This window comes from Amblyomma mixtum, chromosome 3 (assembly GCF_055824585.1).
Source record: "Amblyomma mixtum isolate Tamu chromosome 3, ASM5582458v1, whole genome shotgun sequence".
Lineage (NCBI taxonomy): Eukaryota > Metazoa > Arthropoda > Arachnida > Ixodida > Ixodidae > Amblyomma > Amblyomma mixtum.
The window spans coordinates 28,693,641-28,704,595 of NC_143014.1; the positions used below are offsets into that span (position 1 = coordinate 28,693,641).

The 10,955-nt window shown below is 48.4% G+C and overlaps 1 protein-coding gene across 1 annotated transcript in view; it reads left to right on the forward strand.

Annotated features, from left to right (window-relative positions):
• LOC149349507 (TWiK family of potassium channels protein 7-like) overlaps window positions 1-4,085 on the forward strand; it is a 60,581-nt gene extending 56,496 nt beyond the window's left edge. Inside the window, exon 5 of the mRNA XM_089576783.1 lies at window positions 2,746-4,085. Coding sequence (XP_089432909.1) covers window positions 2,746-3,222 — 477 coding nt within the window. The 3' untranslated portion in view covers window positions 3,223-4,085. The remainder of the gene's footprint in view (window positions 1-2,745) is intronic.
• Window positions 4,086-10,955: the final 6,870 nt, after the last annotated feature.

Sequence of the window (10,955 nt, forward strand, 5' to 3'; positions counted from 1 at the left end):
GGTTCGCTTGGATGCTTGTATGCATACCTTTTGCACACTGAGCACCTCTTGACAAAGTTTTCGATGTCGGTGCTCAGTACAGGTCAGAAAACTAGAAGGCCAGCTCATGCGCTGGAATTATTTATCCCCATGTCCTCCTCCTACAGTATTTCAGCACACATGCTTGTGGGTATTACAGCTTTGCATCATTTCAGCAGAATACCCTTCACTTCTGACAGTTCCTTGTCGAAGGGCTCCAGCTGGCCAGTGTATGGCTCGTTCAATTCGTGGCATCTGACGGCATCTCTTAGGTAAATGTCAATGTCGGTTTCATTCGATAACCTATGAAATGTTGTTTGGCTGACGAATTACGTGAGAACACTCACGGAATGAACTTCGACATCATGGTTTGCGTCGTCGTTTGCCGACTTCTCTATACAGAAAGTCGGAATAGCATATAGACCAGTAATAGCTTCTTCCTTGGTGAATATTCCAGTTGGAAGTGGTATTTCAGCAAACGAAGGAAAAAACGCAGCAGCCTCGGTGGCATTTCGTCAGTTGGTTCCTTCGAGATTGCAATAAGCGGTCGATGAACTGTCTCAAGGATGAATTTTCCGGCCGCATGCAAGGTGGTGGAATTTCTCGCATCCGTGGACTACAGCCATAGCCTCCTTCTCAATCTGAGAGTATCTTGATTGGGCTGCAGTCGTAACACGCGAAGCTTGCGCTACTGGCTTCCAGGAGTCGTTATAGCTTTGCAGGAGGGCTGAATCTGGGCCGTTCTGTGAGGCATCACATGTTATTTTCGTACCTCTTTCCGCATCCAAAATGACTAACAGAGGTTGCTCGGTCAAATATATACAAAGCATCTATCATTCGTTCGCATGATTCTCTGCCCATTCGAAGATGGATAAACCTCGCGAAAGATCTTGAGATGTTTATCACTTTGTGCCAAGTACCTTGCGATGCTTGCGGGTTTGTGCCAAGTGAAATAAATAAATAAAGATAAATCAAATATTGCCCGAATGGGATTCGAAACCGTGGCGTCGCGAACAGATCAGCTTCGCTGGCCACAATTGGTCGAGAGTGGTCGAGAGTACTAGGCTATCGCCGCCGCCCAACGCGCCTCGTGTTGAACTATATACAACACATTTTTGCGCTGTGCACTGCTCACCGTCGTCTTCATCAGCTTCCATCTGCGGCGCGAAGACACAGGCAGCGAATTCTCTGTCTTCACCGTCGTCGTTATCTTTCATGCAATTCTGCTTTCGCATGTCTACAGAATTTAGGCAAAAATTGTCTATAATTTTTGTTTCTTTATCAATTCTCTAAGCAGATTAGTTCGGTATGCAGGTGATGGAAAAATTCTGCGGAGTAGTTAACAACGCCTAGTCATCTCTCTCGGCACAGAAAAACCACTCAAAAAAGATTATTCGCAGACTCCAATAATGCCTTTCGCGGTGTTCAAAGTGAGGTTTGCCTGTCATACTGCTTCCAAGACAGCCCTGAGCCGTTTTTCATGCATGTTTTCTAGTACAAACCCAGATCAAAATATTGTTAACATATACGCTGACGCTTAGTAGCCCCCCCCCCCCCCCCCCCTCCTTCCACCTCGCCCCCTAGAGATTTTACTTAGAGTCTTTTTGAAAAACTTCACGAGCGGATGCTATGCTAAACTGAAGTCTCTGAAATCGATATCGCCCGAAGGCAGGGGCGAACGAGCAGATTCTCGACGTTTCGACATGCTATAGAATTTGATGAAATCTAGATTTGGCATCTAAACGAGTGAAAACCGAGGCTGCCGTAAGTTCTGCTTCGAAATCTTCGCTGCGGGGCACCTGCTGGTGCTCACGTTTAAGACATTAATTGTCCTGGGGTATATGCATATTCTTAGTTTGCAGTCTTTATTTCTTATGATGACTCACCCAGCCTGTCGGTTCATCTGCTTTTGTGATATTGCCACCCATCAGCACGCGGTTCAGCTCATTTCGCAGTGGAGCTTACATACCCATACTGCGGGGTGTCCCAAGAGTGATGCTGGTGAATGGATAATAATGAAAGCTTTCTAACAAGCAGCTTGTTGCGCCTTGATTTGTTTTACGCATGTCACATTATGTTTTTTTTTTATCTCCCGCTCATGCTTACAGCCTCACCTAGAGGCTAGCAGTACTGTGTAAATAAAATAAATAAATAAACAAAATAATGGGGATGTGCATGCAATATATCGCAGGCACAACGCAAAAGATTTAGTTGCAAAGTACTGCTAGTCGAAAAATATCTTTATTGTAAGTACAGTGGGAAACGTTCTGGGACCCAGTGCTTGAAATACATTTGTAATGTTGTTTTGTAGTTACGATTGAAACATTAATAATAACGTTTAGAAGACTATATTAAAACATTGATTGTCTGGAACGTTAAACTAATGTTGATGATACAACATATAACATTATTATTTTAGCACTTAGTAACAATTAAAAGTTAGCATATTTGAACAATGTTTTCTGTAATTGTTAAACTAATGTTTTCTAGGTAACATACAATATTACGTGTTAACTTCTAACACTAATAAAATGTTCATATCTAACCCACATCCTTACTGCAACTGACATAACATTTATGAAACGGTATTCTGATGTTTGTTGGCGGGGAGCAAGAGCGCCAGAGGGCCTCGCTGTCCGATGGCCTCGATCCACGAAAGAGGGTCCTGAAAGGGGCCCGGTATGTGCAGCGGTCCCATTCCTGAGTGCGTATTTTCTTCCATGACAGATTCTCGTGGCGTGGCGGGCCAAGGCGGCCTACTCGGCGTACCCGCCCAGGGAGCGCACCAGGCGCGCCCGGCTGCGGAAGGCGGCGGCCGGAAGCACCAGAGGCGCCGCGGATGCGCGGGTGCCGGTGTCGCTGGTGCTGCTCTTCCTGCTGGCCTACATGACGCTGGGCGCGCTCATCTTCTCGCTCTGCGAGGGCTGGAGCTTCTTCGAGGCCTTCTACTTCGTCTTCGTGTCCATGAGCACCATCGGCTTCGGGGACTACGTGCCTCGGCAGCCCGCGTTCATGATGGCCACCTTCGTGTACCTGCTCTTCGGCCTGGCGCTCACGTCCATGTGCATCACCGTGATCCAGGAAAAACTTTCAGCCACCTTCCAGAAAGCCCGCGCCCAAATAGGCCACTCTCTGGGATTTTGCGACGGACCAATCCTGCGGTCGCAGCCAGGCGGCGCCGAAGCGACGGCCGCCGCAACTTGACGTGATTTATTTCGCTGCGGTGGGGACCATACAGTCAAGGAACCGTATGCGTTGACGCGGGCTTGATCAAGGGACAATCGTTCTGCTCTGCCAAAGAAAGAGCCTGTCCTTCAGTGGCGTCGCGTGGTTGCCGCGTTCCAGAAGTAGTGCACGTTCTCTCTCTCCGTTTCTGTCAAGTAAAATACACTCACCAGGTGTCCAAGCTCGTGGTTACGACTCGGACGACAGCGTGGCGGCAGCCTGGACCATTTCTGTATTGTAAGGGTAGCAACTTCAAAGCCGGGGAGTACTCGAGAGACAAGCCTCGGCCGGGTTCTAGCAGGTTCTGCTGCCTATAGCCAGGCCTTTTCTACACACGAGGCTGCACCCTCTTATTCAAATAGTGCCAAAAGTTCGTTTGTGATAGGCATTTGTTTTAAATCCAAGAAAGTATACAAATGTGTTGCAATGTTATGTATTGCCACAGTTTCCTCACGCCTGAAAAGTGGCCTCGGCGCGCGAAGCACCTTTGCAAGGGTGCTAGAGAAACTCGAGAACATTTAACCATAATTTTTGGTGTGGCGTAAGAATTCGTATCGGGTCTTAAAGCTTACGATTGATATGGACAGATCCATGATTATTTCCCGTACAGCATGGCAACGGGATAACAATAATGCATACATGCGGGGGGTCACACATCTTTCCAGCATCGTCTACATCAGCAGAGAGTCGAATACCGCTTTATGTTTTCTCAACTGCATTCGGAGCTGCTATGGTCGCTTTCTGCGGATGTATCATTCAAGGACGGCAGAGCAGAGAATTATCCACGTCCTGTGCCAGGCAGAAAACTTCCTCAGTCCCTGCTACCACGTATGGGCATTCACGCCGTCATGTTATACGCATCAAGAAGAACTCTAGTTTGGGCTAGTTGGTTCATGATTCAACAGGAAAATGGCGCAAAAGACGTGGACAAAAGAGACAAACAAGACAGGACCAGCGCCATCCTGTCCTGTCGTGTTTGTCTCTTTTGTCCACGTCTTTTGCGCCATTTTCCTGTTGAGTTATACGCATATTCTCCTTTCCATAGACCGCTGCGACGTTTCATGTCGTGCTCTTCAGCCGCTTTCAAGTTTCGGCCGCACATAGGTGCAGTACTAGCGGCATCATTAGATTCATTTCTGAGGGATATCAGGAAGCTGCTGTGTCAGCTTCTATACTGGGGAATAAATCAACGGACGCATGAACGCAACCATGCGGTTGCAGAGGAAAGCTATACGAATTCCTCACTGCCCTGTTGTTTGAAGAGTTATTTCGTCAAACTACGGCAGTCGCTCTACCAACAGGTAGCTAAATTACTGGTCATTCAAAATATATCCAACTTCGGGGGACTCTCCTAACACATTATACAGCTATCGCACTGATGGCTGCAAGCTGTTGCGGAAAATGTCAAATACCTGCGGCAACTTCAGTAAGGTTTGTGGTAACGCCGAAAGCTTGTTATCTCGTCTCGCAGTCTTCGTTCGGATATATTACTGGAGCATATACAAGCCGTAGACAGCTACAGCAGACATGCGACTCATAATAAATATATGCAACCTCACAAACGCAGCGTGGTATATACATGTTTGTAAGTCATTCTGTGACTGGTACAGGTGAGCTTAAATATGAAAAGCCAGTGTGCGAAGAGCACAAATAACACTCTTGAGTAGCGTCGTACAAGTGAACGAACGAACACTAGAGGCTGTGTCCATAAATATCGTATCTACCTCCAAAAGGGCAGCTGCCACTTCTTGATAAAAAGGTAAGCGCATACTGTTAGAGACTTCGCTACTATCGCAAATCCCGTAGTAACCGTCATCAGCCAACTGCGAGCCCTCGATGTCTACCGCCCACCACCGTTTTTCTGTTTCCTAGTCCACCTAGACAGATGGACAGCAAAGCCTTCTGCTAAGGCATTTGCGTGAAATCAAGCCTTTTTTTTTTTTTTTGCAGTCGAATTATTCAGCTTTAAAGGTGGAAAACAGCGCAAGGAAACATGGACGGGAGCAAAGAAACACCTACAAGACGAAATTCGAGCAGATGACAATCTTGCACTTCCGTTTTCGATACGTCTATTTTTACTCCGCCCCAACTCAAATGCACCCACCACAGCCGGACACTGAACTCGTACCCTCGTGTTCCGCCCGCAGCACAAAGCCACAGCCGCTGAGACACCAAGCAATTTTTTTTGTCTTTTTCCAAGTCACGGCCGTACTTAAACTTGTTCTTCTCTCCCATCGCACTAGAAACCGGCCGATGGTGGCATTCTATTTACAGTCACGCAGTACACACACTAACCTAACGCAACGTAAACCGCGAAGGGGAATGGTCTAGCCTTCCGATAGGGTAGCAAAATCTTGCTCGTAAAGTGTGTCTTGCGCTCGCACCAAGTAGTTTAAGCAGCTGTATAAAACCAGTGGGGTGCGTTTCTGACAATAAATAACAGAATGGTACAAGCGTCCCGAGGAGGGATCTGTGGATATATTGATTGGCATGGTGCAGTCTTAAGATGTGCGAAAAAACCGCGTTCATAAACAACTTCCCGTTGAAAGAAAACGCGCTTGTCCACAATTTCTGGGTACGTGCATGTCATGGTCATCAAAATGAAGCAGTAAATGGCGCAGGCAACCCACCTCGCTGATCGTTGATCTAGGATCTGACGCTTTTTGCAGTTAGATAACGTAGAGTGGACCCGCCGCGGTGGCGTACGGCTGCTGATACCAGGGTCCCGGGATCGAGTCGCGGCAGCGACGGCCACATTTCGATGGAGGCGAAATGCGAGAGACGTCCTTGTGCTCTGCTACGTCAGTGCGTGTTATAGGGCCCCGAAATTGATCCCCACATGTTGCTTCAGGACATTAGAGGGAAGCTGTGCCGAATTCAAAAAGCCGCGGTTGCCTGGACGTGGGCACCTTGCAATCAATTAACACATTTTTTTTTTTTTTTTTTGAGCGACGTTATCTGCTCCGCACCTGTCGAGCGCCAGCGGGAGCCGGAGCCGGAGCAGCGGGCAGAAACCGGTCGCGTGACGTCAGGGGCCCCTCGCTTCCGCCAGCCGCACCTGTTTCGGTGCGCCTGCCGCTCGACCGAGCCCGGGATCGGCTGCGACGTACTATTTTCTCGGTTTTCTCATCAAGCATACTAAGATCACTGCAAGTACAAGCGAAATGCATCATGCGGGTGGTCTGCGCAGCCTTCCGCTCCATACCCGCCAGAGCAGAGCAGGCTTGCAGCTCAGTCTGCCGCAGCTTTGAAAGGGGGCAGTTCCAAACTCTCGCTAATAGTGCGTAGCTCGGATCACTTTCGTGACAATGATGCATACAACAAAACCTTATAGATAATGTGTGCACTGGTGTTATTAGCGAAATTAGCTATTCAAGAGTCAGATGTACTTCGCCTCGTGAAGAGTCAGTTTGGCGGGATGTTGATACACGGGAAATGAAGACGTCATTCAGAATGGAGCTTTGCCAGCAACATACTGCACCTGCGGCTTGCCTCCTCGCCACCGTTCTCTGATGGCGAAGCCGCCCCGCCCTTTTTTGGCAACAACAGGTCTTCCCTCTGGCAACGAAACGGCGAACTTCGGATCGATATGTTTGGCGCAGTGCTGGCACCTTCTATGCTCACGCAGATGCGCTCGTAGCTCTCCGACGTGAACCGAAAGTACGAGAAGACGCTGTGTGGTTCGTTGGCGTCCTTAAGTAGGAAATGAGCGGATCAAAGGTCGCCCTGAAGGCGTACTGCAATGAAGGTGCACCACAGACGGAGCGCGCACACATGCTCTTGCTACATGACGCCGACGCTGTTCTGAACGGCATTGTACAGAAATTTGCACCGCACAGGGAAGGTGTCTGCGCACGCGGACAGCGTTAAATGTTTAACCGAGTGCAGTGATTTCGTCGAACATCACGCCGGATACAATTTGCAGCGAATGCCGCTGTAGTTCACGAATGACATTAAGTCAAGTGTCGTTCGTTTAAAGTTACACGAAATTTGCCCGTGCGACGAGGGTTACAATAACATTCGGTTCCACTGAAAAAACGAGTTCGTAACCGCCTCTGTTAGGCGCTTTCGTGACGAGAACTTGACGAAAAAAGGAACACGAAGTGTCAGTTACCAGGTGTTTTTAGATCTCACTTCCATGAATATGCGGTCGCCGCGGCCGGTATCGAACCCATAATTGAGCAGAAGAATGTTGTTGTAGCAACTAATCCACGGCGGCAGGTCATGTACTCTGTGTAAGATGGCCTTAAACATTGCATTTCCAGTACAAGAACTCATAAGGCAAAAAAAAAGTAATCAAAAAGACGAGCGGGATGCGACCACAGTCGCTTCCTTCCGGCATCTGTCCGGTAGGCGAAACGCGTTCTGGTATAAGAATTTTCATCAGCGTTGCTTGGCCGCAATATAACTACTGTCCCATGCAGGCTTTTTCCAACCGCAAAACTTGCACACAAGCTGCCAAAAGCACGCACACGTGCGTGCTAACTTCTCAGCGACTCCAAACTGCATTTCACATCATCTTCGCTTTGGTATTGCGCCTGTACCACGGCCGCTGCTCGCGTTTATCGCCGCGCCTCGAATTACAGTAAACTCCGTTTCATACATCAGGTAAAACGCTGTGAAAGGTACAGAAATAGGCCGCATGAGAAAATAAAGAAAGTCGTGTTACTCCGCGCCTGTTTTGTGGCCGAGTGGTCTAAGACACGAGAATGCAAGAGCGTGTCGTCAGCAGTAAGAGCGATTTAATCAAACTCATGACAATTGTATCACGTAATGAGCCTGCAGGCAAATCATTTCCTATTTTTCGCTCTCCACAAGAAACGTACTACTTTTTGATCGCGATTGTATAGGCATCGCCAACAAGAGCGCTAGTTCTTGGCAGCGTTGCACCTGAAATTTTGAAACGGAGTACAGAGAATTAGGGGGATACGGGAAAACTGAAATCTACTCGAGGCATTTTGAGAGGTCCACAACCACGGAGTCTGCACTCACGATGGACCTCATGCATCGCAGCAGAGCGAGCGCCGTCTGCTAGTCGCCGCAACAGTGGAGCGGGAGAGGTTTTCATCACTTAATATCCCCCCCCCCTCCCCCACTGCTCTCTGCGCATTATACGTTTCTATAGCGACGCATGATAGCGATTAAAACTTTATTACTCCCAAAGAGGGGAGCCAACCCGAAAGTCGGTCGCACAGCATTAGAGGAGATCGCCAGGGATCCTTTGCAACGCTGCGGCCTCCAGTGCGTTCTGGACGATCCAGCGCTGTTGAGCTGGATCGGTGGTGCGCAGGAGGGACTCACACGTATCAGGTGTTTGTGAGTCATCTATATAACTGTGACAAGTCCACGTCAATGCTGAAACTCTTTGTGCGTACCGGACCCTTTAGTGGTTCCTAATTCGGGCTTTCTGGTCGAGTTTCTCAAAGCGGATAAGCCCGGTAACTGCATGTTTTTCAGCATTGACGTGGTGGACCTTTGTTATTCATTGCCACATTGTGAACTCATGTAAGCTGTAAAGATTTGCATAACAAATGACAATGATGAAAGTGCTTTTATTGATAAATGCGGTGTCTCAGTTGACAGTTTTTTTAGAAATATTGTCATTTTATCTATCTGCAACAGTGGTTGATTGGGAGGGAGAGGCTTTTGTACAAGCGTGGAGGTTTGCATAGGCTCCAGGGTGGCACCTCTATTGGCGAACATCTTTTTAAGCAGGGTTTATAGGGCAATTGCAAAGGCATTGGATGAGTCAGTCGTTCGGGTTTTTCGGTATGTCGACGACTACTTGGTGTTCACCCGAACAGGCACCTTGCCTAGAAGTCTAGTCGACGTTCTGAAGATTTTTAAGGATTGTAGACGTGGACTGTAGTTCACAACTGAGGTTCCCAGCAACAGAGAACTGCAGTTTTTGGATTTGGCATTGTGTGGTGAGGACAAGCACATGTGCTGGTGGTATCGCCCGAGGACTGCCAAACCCTTGCTAAAGCTCCGGTCTGGCCATTCTAAGCTCATAAAGGAGGGCGTTGCCGTTTCTTGCTTGCAATCAGCTCCCAGGAAATCTTGCCATGAAAGGACGGGAGAGAGAATTTTGGCGCAAGCAAGCAGGTTACGTGTGAACGGGTATCCTTATCAACTCATTTGCAAGACAGCGGAGAAACTTCTTAGACACCTTAAGAATGGGGTTCAGCCGAAAGAAGGCAAAAAGAAGAAAAGGCCGGCTGTGGTCCCGTATGCACACTGCTTGTCACATGGGCTAAAAAAATCTGCAGGTAGATCCGACATTGATGTCTCTTCTGCGCCTAGAAAACTTAGCACAACGTGTAAACAGATCAGTCAGAGGCAAGACGGCAAGAGGGATGCTTGTCAGGTGCGTCATGTGTCGCCGTCTAAACCCTGCGAGGTGGGGGTGGTATATCAGGTCCCCTTCTCATGCAGTGTCATGTACATTGGCCAAAATGGCAAATGTGTCAAGTCAACAAGCGTCTATTGGAGCATGAGAACACAACAAAAGATGATCCCCTTTCCCACACAGGCGCTCACTGCAGGGAATTCCAATGCAAGCATGACGAAGACTACGCAGAAAGGAGAGCAAAAGGCGAGCCCTTGCCCAGTCTTCTTTTCGATGCAAGGAGTGCAAATGCGTTCCTGATTACAAGAACACGCGCATCCTGTTCAGACACAGCGATAAACTAACACGCGAGGCAATGGAGGCCTTCTATAGTCACCACAGGAGTACGATGTGTATCAGCAGCCCTTCCATTGCATTATCCGAGAGGGAATTGAGTTATCTGACCTCCCACGTGTCTTCCAGATAACTTTTGTTGTCTTGATAAGTGTTTTAATGTTTTTTTTTATATATACACCTTTCGTTCTTCAATAAAAAACCAGTTGATAGTCAGCACTCGTTTGTGTTAGTCTTTCGTCTCGTGTCCCGTTCTTGTTGCGCTGTGAGCAAAATGGTAAACAAGGATAGTATCGCGATAGAAATGCCAGCACGGAGCGCGTTGCTTGCAGCACGATCAGTGCAGCCTCCAACCGTTAGTCCGAGGTTCCTAGCGCCGCGTTGCTGATTACAGCTTAGCGACAGCCAAAGCATATCGAAATCTAACGCGAATCATCAGCTAGCACACGGATGCATTTTACGTTTCGCGTACACCGAAACGTGGCCGTTCAGAAAAAAATGTGTGCGGCACAGCTGTTCGCGCGGCAATAATAGCGTCTACGAGGTCCACAAACAGTACCGATTATTTATTTTCCAAAGTTTCTGTTATGCAGCGCGTGGTGCTGGAGGGGAGAGGCGGAGTGCTTGCCTGTCGCAAAGAAATGCAAATAATAACTAAACAAATGCGCGCACCGAGGGGCCTAGAAGCAGGGAGAACTTAGTGTAAACCTGCGTCACTGCTGTCATGTTTGCAAAGCCATCCACGCGATGCGGCAATGCTCGCTACCTACGTGCACGTTCAGATAACGCCGTCGTGGGAGCAGGCTACTCTACTCTTTCAGCCTTATCACCGGCGCTGCTCAAGTAGAATGCTCAAGCACACACTAGCACCGCGAACGACTTCGGAGCCGAGGCGGCGTGGGAAGCAGACGACGCGCCTAACCGCGTATCCATCGCTATAGGAACGCGGCGCATGCGCAAGCCTATGGTTCTCAGGCTCTCCTGGCAAGCTTCCCTCATGAGAGGTGCACATACAAGTTTCCATAGAAGT